Source organism: Ovis canadensis, chromosome 20 (assembly GCF_042477335.2).
Source record: "Ovis canadensis isolate MfBH-ARS-UI-01 breed Bighorn chromosome 20, ARS-UI_OviCan_v2, whole genome shotgun sequence".
In the NCBI taxonomy this organism is placed as follows: Eukaryota; Metazoa; Chordata; class Mammalia; order Artiodactyla; family Bovidae; genus Ovis; species Ovis canadensis.
In genome coordinates this window covers 27,114,560-27,136,316 of record NC_091264.1, presented here as the reverse complement: position 1 = coordinate 27,136,316, position 21,757 = coordinate 27,114,560, and the positions used below count along the sequence as shown (strand labels likewise).

Here is a 21,757-nt window from a genome sequence, read left to right as displayed (position 1 = left end):
GGCAGGTGAGGAAGGGCAAGCGCTGGGTTGTCAGCCCAGTTCCCACCGCACCTTGGCCGTCGGAGGAGGGGTTCTTCCTCGAACTTGCCCTACTACGCACCTGCCATACAGGACATCAGGCTGCAGTTCACCTGCGCCTCAGCAAGGAACGGTGTGCTTAGGTGAGCGTTGGGAGATGAGTTAGCTGTCAGTGTCTTAGCCCATGATTTCTTAGTCTAATGGCACTGCCTATGACTAAAGTTGGTCCCAGAAGGCCACAAGTCGCCTCTCCCATTATCTCCTTCCCGATAGCTTCCTGATGGTTTTTGATTGCCCTGCCCCTCCTGATGAACTCTACACTGTTGCTAATTATTCCTAAGACATCTCTTCATTGCTGATCATTCAACTCTCTAAACCAAAGGAAAACTTTCACCAGAATAAAAAACAAAGCAAAAGCCCAGGAAGGTTCACTTGTAATAATAATCGTAATCTCATTAAGTAAAATAACATTCTCTGTTTATCTGATCTAATTTATGCGGTCTTCCAGAAGCCCAGACATCAGTATTTCATTAATCATCACGTGCCTAGCACTGGGCTGCAAATCAGAACCACACACGGCAATGATCTCTCCCCTCAAGGAAGCCACATTCCAGGAGAGACACAAGGAAACTTACAGTACATTAATGTAAGAACAGACTAGGGACATAGAACATGGACGTGATAAACTCTGCTGAGGAGGGTGACTAAGCAGCAGAAGAGGGAAAGGTCAAGAAGGGACCTCTTGGACCTACAAACTGTGTCACGTCTACGTAGAAGGACGATTTGCAGCTCTCATTTCCCACCCCCACATTTTTTGTTAGCCCTGCTTTGCAAAATGCCGTTTGGACAAAACCTGTTGCTCATCTAACTCCTACCTCTTCTCTTTACCAAAACCCTCTCAATCAGTAGACCCTTTCACAGGCTGAGGAGCAAAAGGACATGGAGAACACCTGACTGATATGTTTTCGGGGAAATAAACCTGCAGTATCAATACAGCTTCCCCCTCTCTCTGACTCCAGCTGCTTTCATGGGGGAGGGGGCAGGGGCCTTGTGAACATCTCAATAGCAATAGTCACCCTTCGCAGCTGTTACTGGCCAGGTAACAACGTTCTTTGTTTTAGATTCTCCATCAGCAAGACCTGTCCAGCCTGCTCAACTAAACCATATTACTTTTCCCCATAGATTTCTCAGTTACTCATTGTAACTGACAAATTACCCTCAGTAGATAATCTTTCCTTTTTATAACCTGCTTGGGTATTTTAGAGTTCAACAACATTACAATGCATTGATTTTTTTAAATATTACATTTATAGCATCAGCAGAGTACAGGATTCAGTTCAGTTCAGTTCAGTTCAGTCACTCAGTCGTGTCCGACTCTTTGCAACCCCATGAATCGCAGCACGCCAGGCCTCCCTGTCTATCACCAACTCCCGGAGTTTACTCAAACTCATGTCCATTGAGTCGGTGATGCCATCCAGCCATCTCATCCTCTGTCGTCCCCTTCTCCTCCAGGCCCCAATCCCTCCCAGCATCAGGGTCTTTTCCAATGAGTCAACTCTTCACATCAGGTGGCCAAAGTATTGGAGTTTCAGCTTCAGCATCATTTCTTCCAATGAACACCCAGGACTGGTCTCCTTTAAGGTGGACTGGTTGGATCTCCTTGCAGTCCAAGGGACTCTCAAGAGTCTTCTCCAACACCACAGTGCAAAAGCATCAATTCAGTAATGTCAAAGTAATTTTATAAGGCATAATATGAAAAATTAACAGAATAAGTAAACTTATTCCCTGTTCTTTAGTCTCCCTATTGATGACTTATATTTGAAGAAGCCAGGTGGGAAGGGACAGGCTAGACATCTTCAAATAATGTTGTACCCTCATATATTGGTCTCCAAAGCTGATGATTTGCCCGAGGGTTAACGTGATTTGACCCCAGGTCTTTTGCCAGGAACACTGAAAAATAGGCGTCCTTTATAGAAAAACACTTCAGGGTAGGGTGAGGACATGGGTAAAGAAGAATGAGGTATTAATTCAAATTTTCTGGCTTTTTGTTAAAAACATAGACAAAAAGTCAAATATTCCCATGCAAATCGTCTTATCCCCTCTAAAGCTCCCAACTGTTTTCCCTGCCCTGACTTATAACGCAAGCCACTAGGGGAAGATGTAGAATCGGCTGAATTTAGTACTCCACTGGTACTAACAAAACAATAATAATAGTGGGGGAAAAAAATCTCTATTAACAGAGGTCAAATTCCTAATGACAGTAATCTTGGCAATGAGAGGCTGTCATCCTGTGGGCTCTCTGCTCCAGGTTTAATGTACGGGGAAAATGTTTAAACGTTTATATTTTGCTATTAAAAAAAAAACAGCTTGAATGCATAACTAAGTAGATGCTAAAATTAAATAGCTGATTTGTTTTTAAACTATTTTTATTTCTAATTTAGCATCAACTTAATTCAGTTCCTCTCTCTACCTATCACTTAGTTTCTTCCACCCAAGATTTAGTCTTTTGACTCATTACTCCCGGGGTAAATCCTTAAACTTATAAATAAACACATCTGTGCCTCATTTCAACTCTTTCCAATGTGAGACTAAATGAACCTAAAGTTAGAACCTAACATGATGATAAAGAGTGCCCAGAGAGAGCCACGCCCAAGCCACTCCCACCGCTGGCTGAGCACACTCAGCATTCATCACTCAGGGTTGGATCTGTGCTGATGCAGGTACTACCAACTGTGCAGAAGGCTGGAGAAAGCTGCCTTAAGAGAATGGCTTATGAAGGAAAGAGAACCCCCCTTGCAAAATGAGCTGCTGGAAAATCAAGAGGCAAGAAACTCTACATAGAATTATTATGAAGATTATCTTTAGTTCATATTTGAAATACGAGAGGAACAAATATCTAGCATTTTAACCCCCCCCAACCAACTTTGCTCAATACTTCTCGTTTAAAGAATTATTACTTATCAAGAAGATGTTCACACTATGAACAATCATACTAAAAAAAATTATATATTTTATCAATGTTAACTTTCAAATTTTGAAAGTTGTACTGTGGCTATATAAGACAATATCTTGATTTTAAGAATTACACACTGAAGTTTTAGTACAACAAAGGTAACTACCGATATGGTTATGGATGTAGATGTAACACACACACGCGCACACACACACACACACATGAAGAGTAGAGAAGAGAACAGAGAACAAAGTCACTGTGGTAAAATGTTAATATTTGGGTGATCTGAGGCAGGGAGGTTCCTGAGAACTGTCTTCTTGTAAATTTTCTGTAAGTCTGAATCTATGTTTATGAAAAAACAAAAGCAATGAGTAGCCATACCTGGCGATGGCTGGCTGGAGTGTCTACTGAATCCCTTCTCAGAAACGCTGATATTGCTCAGGTCTGACGGGAAAGTGCAAGACCAAATAGTTGTAGCAGGTGATCAACAGTAAGGTCAAAGCTCACCCTTCTCCAGGTTTGTACTTACTTACTTCTAAGTACACTCTAACGATTAGTCACAGACTAGTACATGTCATTCTTTTAGTCCACAGTTCCTCCAGTCCCAATAAGGACCCAGTTTTAATTGCCATCAATTACTGCCACGGCTGTTCCAGGAAGGATGATGACCCAAGACCTTCAGATGTGATTTTAATCTTTCAGAAATGGATTTACCAACAGGATGCCAAAAGAGAAAAAGTAAATCTGAACCCTGGTGTTACAGGAACTATCAGTTAATGCCAAGCTGGAAAAGAGATTCTGCTGTAGCTAACACCTCCCGTTCAGACTGGTACTACACAAACCCCCTCCCCCAGCTCAATTTTCTTTTAAAAGTCACCTGCCATATTTGAGCACATAATTCAAGCTATGACATAATATCATCTCTGGAGAAGAGTTGTTCAACATTCTCTAGAAACAAAGAAACAATGCCCAACATATATCTTTTCCCCCAGGTAAATTTTGGCCTATTTTCAAGATAAAAATCTTAAAGATTGTCTCATATATTCTTCCTTTATCCCTTGGTGAAGTAACAGAAAAATCAACAATGTGAGTAAAGGGCCCGGTTTCCTTGCTTATATATGTATACATTTTTTATAAGTTCTGAAAGGGTAGTTAGATGTGGGAAATGCATAGCTTGTAACTAATTCCCCTGTCCACTGAGCTAATAGAGATGTGGTTTATTTAAAATTCTGAGTTGTGGTTCTGCTATCTGGGAATGGCTTTCTGAAACTCTGTGGGTGGATGCTGGTAATGAAACAGAGAATTCAGAACGGTGGGGAGCATAAGGCCAAACAAGCTTTTATAGCAGTGTGTGTGTATGTGCTAAAAATAATTACACACATGTAGTGGGAGGCTGGTTAACTCAGCCTACAGAGGCACTTGGCTAGTCAGATAACTAATCACAATACGAAGTCCCCCATGACAAGAATGCTTCCAAGGTTAAACTGCCTGATTTTTAATCATAAAGAAGCAAATTTATTGGCTCAAGTTCTCTCATGTTGGTTGGAATGCAACAGCTAGTCTTTTTTTTTTTCAGTTTTTTATTTTTTAAATTTTAAAATCTTTAATTCTTACTTTATCAAGATTTTATAACCATGAGAAAAGTATCAACCCTCTGTGGCTCCTAAACTGTGATTTGCCTCAGAAAGAAGTTCTCAATTTTAAAAGTTCAGAAAAGAGCTCAGAAAATAAGAGTATTTATTATTTCTTGTGGAAAGCAAACTTGTCAAATTTCTGTAAGAATTACTTTAATACATATAGTAAAATTTTACTTTTAAAACAAAGCCTAGAAACAAAACAGAACAAAAAAGTCGGATTTCCTCATTCTGATACCCAATTTTCTTAAGAAAGGGTTTTCTCGGCGCCCTGTCATTCACAGCCCTCAACCTGCTGAAACAAGGCTGCTGACTGCCCCTGACTCCGCTGACCTTCCCTTCCCTTCCCAGGTCTGCGCTCTGCAGTCTGACTGGCCTTGGATCGTCACTTCCAGATTCCGAGTCCACCTCTTTGTCCAACAGATGTTGTGACTTATGTGAGTCCTTCTCCCTTTCCTCTGCACTGCCTCAAACTCCTCTTTACCCTTTCATCCGACCATCAGGTACCTCTGTCCCCATCTCTTTCACCTGTCGAGCATTTACCAGGCACTACATACTTCAGATTATTTCATTTCCCTCATAACAACTCCACAGCTGGGTCTGTTACTTCACAGAAGAGAAAATCAAGGCTCACAGAGAGGCCCAATCATTCTTCCAGTTCTATGGCTGGTAAAGCGGGGGGGCGGGGTGGGGGGGAGACTGGAATGTGAACCCAGGAAGCCTGCCCACTTTCTCAACCTCCAATACCTGATACCTGTACCTCCATTCTCTTCAGGATTAGGGGCTTTACCTTGGATACAATCCTATCCCCTTGATTTCCAAAGAACCACAATGTTCTCCTGAGGCTACCCTTTCCTTCTGTTCTTCCACCAACAGTTAAATCAGAAAGCATAATCCTTAGCTTGTCCCAGGTAATTTTAGTTTAAGAGGATTAAACACATTTTCCTCTGATCCCTCCCCCCAGATCCAACTGAAATAAAAACACAAAGAATGAACCCACTGTCATAAATAGAACTCTGTGTGTTTTAATATAATCAGCAAGAGATTTTAAACAGACTTCTAGACATCTATGGGGTGGGAGCAGCTTAAGGCTGAAACCTCGTCCCTGCAGAGGTGGTACCACTGCATGCAAAGGGAGTCTTAAGAGAAGCAAAATGAGAAGTAGGGTAGAAAGCGGGGGGTGCACTGAAAGCGTGCTTGCAACACAGCTGTACTGACTCCAGGAGCAGGCCAGATCACCTGGCAACAATCTGGACAGCTCCAATCTAGAGAACTGGACAGCCTGCACAGGCAAAGCTGTTTTCCATGGTTCCTCACAATCCGGTCCTCCGCCTCTATGAGTCTCTCAGTCTCCTCACAGAAAATCCTCCCTATTAACACCTCATCCCCACTCCATTCCACAGAGCCCCAGTAAAAATGCCCATTCAAGAAACAGGCATGGTAGAAACCCTTCCCACTCACCTAGGCCTTGTATCTTAGAAGCTGACAAAACACTAGGCTTTGTCAGGCAAATGAGCAGAACTTGAAGTGTGAAGTAAAAGACAAAGATAGACAGGAAAGTTGGCATCAAGGCGATCAGAGAACTCACAAGCAGAAGAGCACAGGTCTAACCACTAACGATACAGGTTATACCATGGTGTCCCAAAAGAGAAAAGCACGTTGGGCTGGGGAATATCAGACAGCTCCAGGAAGGACGACGTCAGTCTTTAGATCTTAGGGCCTAGCAAGTATCCAGCAAGTATTCCATCCGACGGGGGAAGGGAAATAGATGACCACTAGATACTTACTACAAATTCTAGAACACCAAGGATGAAAAGATGATCCTAAAGAGTTCCAGAGGTGGAAAAACCTTACATATACTACTTAGTATCAATGACATCTGACTTCTCAGCAATAACATGAAATGTTAGAAGTCAAGGGAGCAATAATTCTCATTCAAGAATTCTATACCTAGTCAAACTTCGCATCAAGATGGAGGCAAAAAGGGACATTTTCAGATATGCAAGAATTCCAACACTCTCTTAGGAACTTACTTGGGGGGCTGTATTCCATAATAAAGGGAAGAAAAGAGAGAGGAGTAAAGGGAAACCGAGGCTTAAAGAACAGCTAGTCTAGTTGAGGTAGAAAGATAGTGGGCTCCAGGAGGGAGGTCTCGGGTGAAAGGTGTAAATACAGGTTGGAAAAAGAGAAACGAAAGTATAAGCACCAAGAAGAAAAATTGTATCTAAAAAATTACAATCCAAATATAAAGCAATAAAATGTAGCATGACTTTGAGCATGGAATACAACCAACACCACCACTACCACCTGATCTGGATTTGATGTAGGATCGGTCTCCTTAAAGGTCCAGGCACTGTGACATCAGACTCACAGAAAACACGAATCTATTCCTAGCACGTAACTTGGCCTCCTGGCAGGGAACAACATCTGCAGAGTCGCAACAATGGAATGTCACTTACTGGCTTTCAGGTTTTAGAAACATGCGGTGGACATAACATGGAAGACCTGCTGTGGTTACAGGCTGAAAATAAACGGTTAACAGCTGTGACAGTATAAGAAGTACATGTGCAGCTGACAGGAGGCATGATAAGGAAGTACCTCTAATCAGAGGTACTAATCTCCTCATTAAGAGATGATGCTAAAAACTAATGGATCAAGAAAGAAAAGGATGAAAACAAATGATACAAATTCCAAATGCTGGGAGGAAGAATAGTTGAGCTAAACCTTTGTGTTTCATACTACCTGACACCTCAGAAAGTACAGATATAAACATTTTTTCCTTTCTTCTACAGTTAATAAAAAAAAGACTAGAGGTACTAAAATAGAAACCGTCAAGAGAGAAATGCTGCTCTATCCCTAGATTATCTTTCTCTTATAAACTATTCTGGGTTATGATATGCTACCATGTGTTATTTCTGTAAAAATGAAAACATAATTAAAAAAAAAGAAATGAGAACCACTTAGGCTCTCTTTGCTCTTTTCTTCTGGGTGAATTATAACAGCCAGAGACAGTCTCATTTTGGTGGTGGTGGTGGTGGTTTAGTCACTAAATCATGTCCATCTCTCTGTGACCCCATGGACTATAGCCTGCCAGGCTCCTCTGTCCATGAGATTTCCCAGGCAAGAGTACTGGAGTGAGTTGCCATTTCCTCCTCCAGAGGATCTCCTCGAACCAAGTATTGAACCCTTGTCTCCGATGTCGCCTGCACTGGCATCTGAATTCTTTACTGCTGAGCCACCAGGAAAGCCCACTATAAATTTAAACTATTTAAGGACAGTTTGGACTAGCTACTACTTAGAAATACTATTCTCCCCCTCAGTCCACAGTTCTCTGCTGCTCCTGATAGCTGTATTCAGAAAATGATGACCTTCAAGGATGAACTCCCTAGTTCATCTTGTCTCAGCTGTCTATATATTAAAAGAGAAAACCTATTTATCTAGCTCTCTTTTCTTATCTCTAGGAGGGAACTAATGCTTCTGGGTTTCTGCCTCTAAAGAATCCCACTTGTGTTTCTTTTCTTGAAAGTGAAGGTCCTCAGTCGTGTCTGACTCTTTGCGACCCATGAACTGCAGCCCATCAGGCTCCTCTGTCCATGGGATTCTCCAGGCAAATATACTGGCTGCTTCTGCTAAGTCGCCTCAGTCGTGTCTGACTCTGCGACCCCATAGACGGCAGCCCACGAGGCTCCCCTGTGCCTGGGATTCTCCAGGCAAGAACACTGGAGTAGGTTGCCATTTCCTTCTCCAATGCGTGAAAGTGAAAAGTGAAAGTGAAGTCAGTCGTGTCCGACTCTTCATGACCCCATGGACTGCAGCCCACCAGGCTCCTCCATCCATGGGATTTTCCAGGCAAGAGTACTGGAGTAGGGTGCCATTGCCTTCCTGACCCAGGGATCAAACCTGTGTCTCACACATCGCGGGCAGGTTCTTTACTGTCTGAGCTACCCCTCCTCTAATACTTTCCATTTCTTTCTCTTCCTCATATACTTTTCCTTTGTATCTTAACAAGAGCAAACTGTTTCCCTATCTTAACCGCCTCTGCACCAAGAAATGCTTGATCCTGTGTCTCCCACCAACCACCATTATTTTATTGGTTCAACTATTTATTTTAATGGCTCAACTAACTCCTTAACTGAATGACTTGTCTGCTGCTTTTATTTCCGTGTTATCAAAACTCTCTTTAATGACCTCCCAACCAGGCTCTGGTTTCCTACCATAAGACACTAACTTCTTTCAGGTTTTCCAATGATCTGCTAGCCACAGGCAACAGCTTTCCTTGGTCCTCATACAACCTGGCCCCTCTTCTTGGGCATCTTTCATGATGCTGCATCAAGTTTTCACCCTTCTTTAGCTTTCATAACTGACTGGCTCCTCTTCTCTTTCTCAGCTCCCTAAGTACAACCCTCAGCCCCTCCCTGTTCTTCTGGATACACTGCCTCACCCACTTGTACACCTTTCATCACTGCCTCAAGATCGATGAGTTCCACACTAGGTCTATATTTAATAACTTTCTACAAGTACTATCTACAATAACCTATATTTTAGCTTATCAAGAACTGAAAATAGCTACAGCCAGTTTTTCTCTCCCTGCCATCAGTGACATTGTTCTTCAGTTCCCTGAGTATATAACTGCATGCTTTCTTCAGCCAACTCTAATCAACCACTACATCCTGTTTTTGTTATTTTAAAACATTTTTCTCAGCGTTATCTTTATTCCTCCATTCTGCTGGCCACTACCCACACACAGAGCACTGTGAATGAATGGTTCTTTGGTTAAGTCAAACATTAATTTGCAAAAGAAAAAAAACTTATCCACACAACTGAGACATTTTGCATACTGAAGGAGACTCTGTAACATTGAAATGATCACATTATCAGGCTTCTTTAAAATAACTTAAAACATCAGAGAACTCCATAGAAAAACTACAATTTCTCTAACAGCAGGAAGCCTCCTGATAGGTCTGTTCTGAAGGTACTGCATAAAGAGGTGTATTCACTTAAAGGCACAAGTGACAAACAACTGAACTCCAGAATGCTCAGAAAGTCTTGGAGCAAATGGGTGAAAGGCTTCTCAAAGCATTCCTCTGTGCTCTGCAAAGATTTCTTCGATCTCAAAGGTCTAATCCCTGTGGTTGAGTGAAGTTGAGTGATCCAAGCTGAACAGAGTTATATCTCAATTATCCCAAGTATTAGGTGCTTATCCGCTACTAAAAAGCATTGCCAGGTCGTATTTGCAGTTTTCTGTTCACTAGAAAACACAGTTCCCATTGCTAGACTTTCTCTCCACATTCCAGTAGCCCTTTAATCACTCGTGCTGACTCTAAGGCACTAAATTCTAAGTATAAAAAAACACATTTGTATTATATTTGTTCTTAATGATTAGCATAATTTATCCTCCCTGTCCTCACTTTTAAAAATAAACATTAGTTACATTTCTTGCTCTCCAAAGCTGGAATAAGTTCTATTTATGTTCCTGTACTTATTCTGTCTCTTTATGGTATAAGCTCCCAGGGGCAAGATGAATGCTTATCACTTCTTTTGCATGTTTCTACAGCATCTACTACAGGACTGTCACAGCAGTCCTTTAATAAAGTATTAGACTGGCTGACTGACTACAGGGTCTCTGCTTGTCCTATATCCCACGTAAGCAACCACTTCTGAAGGTGTGATCTATAACCACGACAGCAGGCAATACAATAAGATCATGGCTTTAATCGGCCATGATTATGAAATATTTCTGAAACTCCTCGCGATGGGGGTGCCTCAGAAGTAGACACAGGTATGAGGAATAAGTGCCAGCCTACCTGCTGGCAGCAGAGGCAATGGGACTGCCTCTTCAGATAGATGAGCAAGCAGGAAAACGGATAACACAACTTGTCTGGGAAGCAAGCAGCACGATGAGGCAGTAAAAACCCATCAGCATACATCATCCTATCAGGGCCTGGTGTCATTCCCAGCCTCTATTAGCCCTCGCTGCATCAGCGCAAGTCCCAGACACTTTATCCTGTTTATAATTGCTGATGAGCAGTAATAAGGGCTCCATGCCTCAGCTCTGTCCGTTCCACTTCGGCACCCACCTATTAGGTAATAACTTTTATTTACAGCCTTGCTTGATGCGCTGTTCTATTAGTACAGCCAGGAACTGAGGAGGGCAAAAAAAAAAAAAGTCTCCTTAATGGGCAGCATCAGTGCGAGGCTCAGATGATTTATAGTGCAGCTTTGCGGTGGTTCTTGCCCACTCCTGGGAAGACGCTTCAGGAAAGCCGCATTCCCAACACACTGTCCTCTAGCAGGCACACATGTGCTATGGAGCAGAATCTACTCGCCCGAAAGTCCAGTTTCAGAGGAGGAGAGGGGTGTTAAATTCCCTTGGTATCCTTTATAAATAGTGTTGGCTCAGGCATTTTGCCCCAGCGGAGCAATAGAACAGCTAATTAATGGACGTTTAGGGCTTTTCTCCTTGGTAAGAGTGCAAGCTGTGATAAAATAAATGACCGTAACAACAAAACAGGAAAAAAAAAACGAACAAAAAAACCCAACCAGCTATAACTGCATTCATGGATCCAAGCAACGTGAATTCACACAAAGCATGTGGACCACAAGCAGCTCACACCAAAGCCTAGGACAGACAGACAGACACACACACACACACACACAAGACAGCAACAAACCTCATCACATTTCCTTTTTCTCTTTATACTGGAGTGCATTTTTATCCTTCAAGTACAAAAATTCCTCTTGACAAGACTGGCACCCTGGCTTGATATTCACTTATATCAGCCTTTTCTCAGAAGGGGAGCCACTGCTTCTCGCAAATAAAACCTAAGCAAGACCTCTGAAACAAGCCTCTGATTTCAAGTTCAGCAAACTTACACACACTTGTCTAGCTGGTCTGTAACACAAACACAGCAACTGGTAGCAATGGAACCTAACTCTCATTCAGGGCACAAGTGAGAACCAGTAAGCTTCCCTTAAACTTTTACGTTGTGTGAGGTGCTTTTAAACTCACCTGAGTTTATTTACGTACTGAGTATCCAAACATCTCATTATAATGAGCCTTGCTACCTGAATTCTGTTCTTTAATACATGCAACAAATCAAGCAGGTTAAATTTTACCAACTCCCCCAAAAAATCCCCAGAAGAAAAAGCATTTAGCAGACATTTGCCTTTCCAGTTATCCACTCAATGGCCAAACCACTGTCAGTAAACAGTCACGTGGACTCCATAGTAACTTGTGGCTTTTTTCCTATGATAAAACATAGCAAGATGGTACCTTTCAGATTAGAGAAATTTTTGCAATCTTGCCAAATATTTGCTATTCATTTTGTCCCCTACCCCAGGAGTCAAATGAACTCCCTCAGGACTCAAGACGATGCATGCACCAGGTAAAACATTTTTTTAATACTTTTCCCTTGCCATGACAGATTTACTGTTTTGATCTTTCTTCAGTGGTTACATTAAATGCTAATAAAAAATGAAAGGTTTATATCTTCCCTAATATTCTCCTGATGGGAACTTGCATATTACATAAGTAGGTCAAATTTCTAATTTTCCATCTCAAATGCTGATACTGCAGACCTGAGGGGAAAAGCTATACCTGAAGGACCAGAAAAATAAAGAATGCAAAAAGAACTGAATTACACAGTTGAACTCACACTCAAAAGCTACCTTCCCTCCTTTAAAGCTTCGAGAAGTCCTTCCAAGGAGAGTTACCTACAGTGTGTGGCACTGACTGATACAGTTTGCAGTCACTGGCTCAACTCTGGGGTTAAATGCACTGGCTGAACTGTTTCCACGAATACTGACTCTACTAGGAGATAAAGCGCACACCATAGGTATTTCTAAGATTGATAGGGCTGCCTCTGATTTAACACTACCACCCTTTAGCTTCTGGATCAATCTGAAAGATCTCATATAAACCTCTTGGTAATATAAGGACAATGAAACATTTCCCTTTAACTGGCATCTGAACACTGAAGTGGAAAGTGCTTAGCACATCAATCTTAACACCCAGGTGAAAAGGAGTTTCTACTCTTGTCTTTGTAAGAACAAAAAATAATATCACGAGCAGGATGCCTGAGAGAAGTGAGTCAAGAAAAGGTTTTTGTGGAAAAAAGGAAACAATGAACAATACTATGCTATCTAGTCACTGTTCATCACACTGAAGGAGGTGACCCAAAAGCATAAACATGCTTGAAAAGAAAGGAGAAGAGAGAAGAGAAGAGATGAGATCAGGTGAGGGACAGACTGTTAAGATGAATTAGCATGCCTCTTACAGAATGGAAAGATGATACTTTCTGGAAACACTTCCCTTGATGTTTAACGGGACAGTTTCTAGTTCCATCTGCTTTCATCTCAGGCAATAATACAGCTCCCTTATGGTCCCACAAATGGTTATTTTACTTGCTATTCTACTAATTATAATCACATTTTTAATATACACACAGCATTTTAAAATTAAACCATCATTTTTTAAGTCTATCAAAAGAATATTATTTACTCAATACACTTGCTGGAAGAAGAGAAAAATGAATACAGACACAGTGGAGCAAAAGTCTGTTGACAGTACCACCTAGTCTGTAAACTTGTCTATTAACTTTTTTCTAATTTTAACCTCAGAAATAAAAGGAAATGAAATGAAAATGAAAAAAGTCATCTAAGAGTGGTAAACTAGGGAAGGAGCCATTTCCCCTTTTTTTATGTGCTACAAAGTCAACCCTGACAAACTCAATCTAGGCCCTAGAGGTAGAGCTGGTTAGTGCCCCACCTGGAAGGAGCAGAAGTTCTTGGGTAGGTCACAGTTATGGATCCTGCTGAGGGGAGACTACATTCTCTCAGGAAATTTAAGACAAGGCATGGTTCCAGCTGCCTATTACGGCTTACGCTTTAAGGTTAATCAACAGCGAGCACCGACAAATAAAATATAAAATAACATCTCTTTTGCTATAACTCTGCAAATTAAGTCTTAGTTAAAAAAAAAAGTTACACAACATGTCTTTAAACAAGAGATTGTAAGAAAAGGCAACAAACCTCCCTCCTTCCCGACACGTATGCACAAGCAGTGGCTCAGCCGTGTCTGACTCTCTGTGACCCCACGGACTGTAGCCTGCCAGGCTCCCCTGTTCATGGAATTTTCCCAGCAAGAATACTGGAGTGGGTCCTCATTTCTTCTTCCAGAGGATCTTCCCAACCCAGGGATAAAACCCATGTCTCCTGCCCTGGGCAGGTGGATTCTTTACTACTGAGCCACCTGGGAAGCCCTTCTTCCACACAAGACACTTTAAACATAAAAATATGACCTCATGAAGATACTCACCTAAATATCCAAATATAGTCCCCAGAAGTTGACTCAAGGAGATGACAACAGCTCAGATTACAAATTTTGGTTTAAGGTATAACTTGAGAGAAAAGATGAGGACAAGAGGGACTCTTCAGGTTGTGTGTTGCTAAGAAAAGCACACTTTCCTTCACAATATACTTGTTCTTGGCAGGAATGTTGCGAGAATTAACAAGGGAACATGTGCAAAACATTCTGAGCTCTTAAAAGAAATGTAAGCTCTCTCTAGTAATCTGAAGGTGTGATCTACTTTAACTCTCACATTCTAACCAAAAGCAACCTGGGACTTGGCAGCACTTTTCAACTTTGCTGACTGCAGACATCCCAGAGTGCTTACAAAGTTGCACACACCCTCATTAATTTTTCTCTCTTAAATACCAAAACCATCATAGTGACACTATTCCTTTCCACTTAAAGATTACTGAGTTTAACTGTCACTCGCGGTATGTGACTAAAAGCCAACACCTAAAGAAAAGCCCTTCCCATCAAGTTCACAAACACGAACTGAACTTTCACTTGCCGCGACTGCTGCCTTGTGCAATCTGCTTCTCAGACTCACAGTTACCAGAGAACAATTTCTTAAAGGGTCCCCTAACCTCTCTCACTTGATGGCTATAAACCCACCACTCTGCACTGCCATCCACCCCTTTAAATTGCAATACCCTCTGATCAAATAGTAGTCATCTGAGATACACTTCTCAACCACTCACACTACATTCGGGCCTTGGCTTAATAATGAGTGTAATGCTAATCTTTAGACTTAATTTTTGAAGTACTAAAAAGAAAATGATCTGTGTACTGCAGAAGTCACAAACCTTTTTAAAGTGCATATTACCATCTAAGATAGGGGTTTCCCCAGTGACTCAGTGGTAAAGAATCCTCCTGCAATGCAGGAGACGCAAGAGATGCGGGTTTGATCCCTGGGCTGGGAGGATCCCCTGGAGAAGGCAATGGCAACATCCCCCCCACGCCGAGTATTCCTCCCTGGAGAATCCCATGGACAGAGGAGCCTGGTGGGCTACAGTCCATAGGGTTGCAAAGAGTCAGACACGATTGAAGTGACTGAGCACGCACACTGCCTAAGATACTTGGCCATGTGTCTTTAATGTATTTGTATGTGGGCTTCCCAGGTGGGACTAGTGGTAAAGAACCCCTCTGCCAACACAGGAGAGGTAAGAAACCTGGGTTCCATCCCTGTGTCAGGAAGATCCCCTGGAGGAGGGCATGGCAACCCACTCCAGCATTCAGAGCCTAGAACATCCCATGGACAGAGGAGCCTGATGGGCTACAGTCCATTGGGTCACCAAGAGTCAGACACAACTGAAGCAACTTAGCACACACATTTGTATGTGTATTTGTTGATTTTAAACTGTTCATATGGGCTAATATATAATTATGAAACTAATCTGCAAAACAAAAATTTTAAAAGGCTGAGATAAATAGCTTTTATGATTTTTCTACCCACACCGCACATACTGTACCTTATTTGCCCTTCTTCAGAGACCACTGACTTAAAGAACTTTATTCTAGGGGACTTTTCCAGTAGTCCAGTAGTTAAGAATCCCTGAATCCACCATGCAATGCAGGAGATGCAGGTTCCATCCCTGGTTAGGGAACTAAGATCCCAAATGCCACAGGGCAACTGAGCCTGCACACCTCAAAGAACTTAATATATATATATATATAAGTTATATATACATATATATTCAAAATATACATATATATTCAAAATATACATATATATTCAATATATATATTCAAAATATACATATATATTCAAAAATATATATATATTCAAAAAGAACTTTATAGCCAAGGATCCTTTTTGTAGCATACATCATTATTAAGGAGGCTGCTTTAGTGCAAACTTATATGGATAGCCTGGCTAGGAGGGGATCAGTAACATCTAATTCAGAAGGTTTACTCTATGGCTCCTAAGAAATGACACCACAGTAATTATTTACTATCATCTGTGCCTGAAGCCCTGTGCTCTGGGAGCTGCAGTCACTTGTGCTGGAAGCACCAGAGCAAGTGTTAGAGGCATGGGTCCTATTCTTGAAAACTCTAGCCATTAAGAATACAGGAACATTCCAGCAATGTAACACTAACAAGTACTGTATTTATAAGTAAATGCTCAGAACCCTCACTATGGTCAACCCACTGATTCCGGGATAGACAAAAAGATGGAGACAAAGACAACTGGCCTGTGGTTCTCAAAGCAAAACATTTAATTTACTTCTTAAAATCAGAAAGCTCTGTCCTCTAGAGTCAGGGCCATTATTTCAGGCTGAGACAGCAGGCCAGCTTGAGGAGCCTGAGGGGGCACAGACAGGCTACTTGAGAAGAACTACAGCAAGATGAACTTGATGACCTTTAAGTCTTCAGTCAGAAATCTCAACTTTCCTTCCGGCTTTTTAGGAGATGACCTGCACATTGCATTAATTTCCTTCCAAGCCAGAAATTCTCAACCTTCTTCTAGTTAACAAGGATGTGTTTACCTAAAGGAAGACTTGGAAATGTGTGACTGAGAGCTCAGTGTCTCACTTACCATTTCATGTAAGGAGATCTGAAAACATTACCTTCAGTTCCTACTGCAATACTGACAGGCAATAAGGAATGTGATCAGTGTAAAATCAATTAATGATACTAGGTATGGCAATGCATTCTGGTATTGACACTTCTAACTCCTTTCTGCCTAAAACACCTATTGATTGCTATCAACACTATCTAATGACTGGCCGCTGTATACACATAATCTTCAATGGTTAAGACTAAAATACAAGAGCAGCTACCATTACTGAAGATCTACTATGCGAGCTTTATGTGTATCATTTCTTTTCTTTCTTCAGCTTACGAGACTTATCATCTCATTTTACAAATGATAAACAAATGTTGAGAGGTTACTTAAAATCGCATTTTGAGAGAGCCAGGCCAGGATTTGCAACAAGATCTGCTCTAGAATTCTGTTTTAAAAACTATGTCACTACATGTTATAAGTTCCAAATCTATGTTTCTCTTTCTCCACATTTCATTCAATATGTTCTATACTGTCTGGTTAAGAGCATAATTACAATAAAATATGATAAGCAATAATATTTTTGTATTGAAAAGCAGGCTTCAGGATCTAAAGCATGTAGTCAAGTCCTAACTCTATTACTTACCAGCAATATTACCCCAGGAAATATATTTAAATTTCTGAGTGCCTGTCTTTGTTAACTGTAAAAGAGGAATAACCATCATGTAGAATTGTTATGAAGATTAAATATGCATGCATGTAAAGAATATTGATAGTGCCTGGTAATGCAGTTAGCATGCACTAAATGGTATTATTTTTAGATACATAAAATAGTATGACAACAGAAAGGATAAAACAGATCTGCTAAGAAGATGAAGGACACGAGTCCACGACCTTCAGGAAGGGCTCCTAGTAGTTTCAGTGTCTAAGCTGAGCACGCAGTCCCTTCCCTAAATCCTCAAGAAGACCCAACAGGCTCGAGACTCCTTCCTGGATGTGACTTGCACACCTTGGTAGTGCGAACAGTAAGCCCTGGCCTGAGGGCAAGACTGGAAGGGAAAAACAAAGACCAAAGTACACTGTGTGTGTGAAACACTGGACCTGAAATCAAAGGGCTCTGCATGTTTTTCAGGCTTCTGGCTGGGGTCCATATGAAGATGGTGCTCAACTGCCCGCTGGTCAAAGCAGGACAGTCACTCTCACCCCAGGCAACAGTTCTATTCTGTGTCAATCGGGAACTACCCAGCAGAGCTTGGGGACTGGATACAGGAGGGATGGAGCAGGTCAGGACTATCTCACACAGCCCTGGCGCAAACTGGTGACTGGGAACAAGAGAATAAAATTAAGTTCTTCAGCATGCAATGCCTAGACTGAACGCCTCTGCCAAGCACAGACAGGCCTGCCTGAGGTTTTAACATCAAACTCATGAGCATTTAAAGGGGCTGGGGTTTCAGGGTAAGTCTGTACACAGAGATGGTTTGTGCTATTTCCACCAGGGAGTTAAAAGGACTTTTAAAGTTATGAAAAATACTCTGACTTCGACCTTTAGAGGAACAATATGATTATTTTGACTCTTTCAAATATAATCCTTAAGATACTTTAAATAGCAAGCAGCATTACTTAAAAAGGCAAATACTGTTGAAAATAAATTAAGCTACAGGGTAAGGGAACAACAGGCCTTTTGAGCACTCTTTAGAGAGCTACAAGATTCATGACTTCATGCTTAATAAAAATGTCACAGATGCACAAAGATCTCTGGGATATTCCACGGTATCTGAAAAGAATGATTTCAGTACACACCATGGCTTTAACATGAATGAAAGGAAATAAATTTTCTAAAACTAGTAGGGTACTATACTAGTCAGTTAAGCTGACTACCTGTACGTCATTTACCCTTCAGTCACATTATTTATTTATTTTTTTTAGTAGGCCCATGACTTACACAAATTAGCCACAAGCTATACTAGGCATTGATTTACATTTTCTGCAAGCTTTAGATCCTAATAACATCCTTCAGACATTAGGAAGTAGGTACATTTTGATGTCCACCTTCTTGGTTCTAGCTGCCAGCATTAATTCAGCAAATTTGACCTCCAAGAGCACCACTCTGACCTCGGCTCACACTCCACTCCCAATACTAAGCACATAATACATCACTTCACAAATGATGGAAGAAATCAGAGAGTACTCTGGCAAGGACACCACATTAAAACCAGTAGCTAATGCCTGTGAATAATTCCAGTAAGAATGGATCCAGGTAAGAACAATGTACGTACCTGTACCACAGGATCTTTTGGTTGGTGTGATTAACGAGACATGAGCTGTATCTGTGCATGGCCCACCTAGAAACAGAAAGGCAGGCACAAGAGTCAGTTCATATCCTCTGCATACCCAGAGGGGCTGTCCTGGATAAAGATAAACCTAAAATGGAAGGGATCAGCCTGTAAGCATGCGTAAAGAGGAGCAGTAGGAACGGATGAAGATGGTGATGGTGGTGATGGGTTAATTTTTAGTTCAGCAATTCAGTCTAACGGTCCATATTCTTTCTATATTGTAACATCATTTTCATTTATTTATTTTTTTTTCTTTTTTTTAATTTTTTTTTTAGTTTTTTATTTTTTAAATTTTAATATCTTTAATTCTTACATGCATTCAAATCTCACATAACGTTATGATATTAACGTACAAACTTTTAACTAGAATTCTGATCTGGGTAAATTACCTGTAAGTTTGGGGAGATGAATTTTCCACACAGCAATAAGCAGGAGTCTCCTTCTTAGGTTTATCTCAGTGGTCACCCCACCTTTGAATTTACTGCAAAACTGGCCTTATTTAAAGCATGTGGGGAACCTCCCTAAAGCAGAAACTACTTATCAGAAAAAATAAGGATCATTTTAATATTTAAAGCCAGCACTGCTAACCAAGAAAGAATATCTAGTTTAATTATAAAAATATGACACAAAGAGGGCCTTCATGGAATTTTCATGGCCCAGGGAGCTGATGGATAGGTATAATTCAAGAGTATGAGAGACACAGTCAGTCAGTGGGTGAAGACTTGAAATGCAGTCATTTCATTCTACAGAATCAGGACCACAAACAAATTCTTAAGCTGATATTGATATATACTCCAACACCCTACCTTCTGAAACAGGAAGTTACCTTACAAACTTGAAGACCAGAGGTTTTTGACATGCACAGGGTGGGGCAATAGTGATGACCATTAAGGAATGGGACACACAAGCAAATGTTACACAGATATTTTGAAAAGTCTCTCCAGGTGACCAGAATGAAGGAAAACATGATTATTTAGCATAACTGCTTATCACCTATGCGGCTTCCCTGATGGCTCAGTGGTAAAGAATCCAACTGCCAATGCAGAAGATGTGGGTTCAACCCCTGGGTCAGGAAGATCTCCTGGAGAAGGAAATAGCAACCCATTGCAGTATTCCTGCCTGGAAAATTCCATGGACAGAGGAGCCTGGCAGGCTACAGTTCTTGTGGTCACAAAGAATTGGACATGATTTAGCAACTAAACAACAATATGTCATCTATGACCAGACTTCCTCTCACTGAAGTTACTCATCAAAACAGAAGGAAATGAAAGAGCTCAGAGTTTGTGCCACCAAGATCCATGGATTTAGGATCCTAGATATCCCACCAAAGAAGCTCATCATTACTCTACTCTTTCCTATACCAAGGCCCAAAACAGCAGCAAACTTTAGTGGGTATAAGGAGACACAGAGAGAAAACAGTAAAAGGTGGAAAAATCAAGTAAGCATGTTGTTAATGTCAAAGAGCACCGAGCAAATATCTTGATGTGTCAGCACAGGTTACTCTCATGCTCGAGGGCTTATAATCTTGTTAGAAAGATAAAACTTGTGCACTTGTACAAAGAATAATACATGACAGCAATAAAGAGCTAGATGCAAAATGATCAAGTGCCAAAGAATATGGAACAAGTAATAAATGCTAAATGTAATCAGGAAGAAGGATTATTCATCATTGGCCAGCACTACCTGGAAATACTTCTCAAGGATTTGAAAATGAGGCAAGAATAAATTAAAAGTTACAAAGATCAAAAGAAGAGGGCAAGAAAAACTGACAAGTTTTTGACAAATGTCACATTCAGCAGAGAAAGCTTAACATACTAAAATCCCAGAGGTCTAAATGAGCACGAGTGATACGAAAATAAGCAACATGGAGAGACAGTGATTGCAAGGAAAACTAATACAGACCCCACATCCTCAAAACTCACTGGGCACTAGCTCTGTAGCTCTGTAAAATGTTATAGCTTCTGTTCCCAGGTGTGATTTTTTTCTTGGCTTTTGTTTTTGTTCTTTTGTTAAATGAATAATTCTTATTTCAGGAAAAAAAGCAGTTAAGTCCTACAACTACTCTTTTTTTTGGTCAGCTGTTTATTTTTTTTAATAAATTTATTTATTTTAATTGGAGGCTAATTACTTTACAATATTGTAGTGGTTTTGCCATACACTGACATGAATCCACCACAGGTGTACATGTGTTCCCCATCCTGAACCTCTCTCCCACCTCCCTCCCCATCCCATCCCTCTGGGTCATCCCAGTGCACCAGCCCCGAGCACCCTGTCTCATGCATCGAACCTGGACTGGCAGTCCGTTTCACATATGATATTATACATGTTTCAATGCCATTCTCCCAAATCATCCCACCCTCGCCCTCTCCCAGAGAATCCAAAAAACTATTCTATACATCTGTGTCTCTTTTGCTATCTAGCATATAGGATTATCATTACCACCTTTCTAAATTCCATATATATGTGTTAGTATACTGCACTGGTGTTTTCCTTTCTGGCTTAATTCACTCTGTTGAATAGGCTCCAGTCTCATCCACCTCATTAGAACTGATTCAAATGTATTCTTTTTAATGGCTGAGTAATACTCCATCGTGTATATGTACCACAGCTTTCTTATCCATTCATCTGCTGATGGACATCTAGGTTGCTTCCATATCCTGGCTATTATAAACAGTGCTGCGATGAACATTGGGGTACATGTGTCACTGTCAATTCTGGTTTCCTCGGTGTGTATGCCCAGCAGTGGGATTGCTGGGTCATATGGCAGTTCTATTTCCAGCTTTTTAAGGAATCTCCACACCATTCTCCACAGTGGCTGTACTAGTTTGCATTCCCACCAACAGTGTAAGAGGGTTCCTTTTTCTCCACACCCTCTCCAGCATTTATTGTTTGTAGACTTTTGGATAGCAGCCACTCTGACTGGCGTGAAATGGTACCTCATTGTGGTTTTGATTTGCATTTCTCTGA

At 41.1% G+C, this 21,757-nt stretch overlaps 1 protein-coding gene across 2 annotated transcripts in view; it reads right to left on the bottom strand.

Moving 5' to 3' along the window:
- ZFAND3 (zinc finger AN1-type containing 3) overlaps positions 1-21,757 on the bottom strand; it is a 316,184-nt gene that overhangs the window by 34,015 nt on the left and 260,412 nt on the right. For both annotated transcript variants that reach the window (XM_069564258.1, XM_069564259.1), the window contains exon 4: positions 18,734-18,799. In XM_069564258.1, coding sequence (XP_069420359.1) covers positions 18,734-18,799 — 66 coding nt within the window. The remainder of the gene's footprint in view (positions 1-18,733; positions 18,800-21,757) is intronic.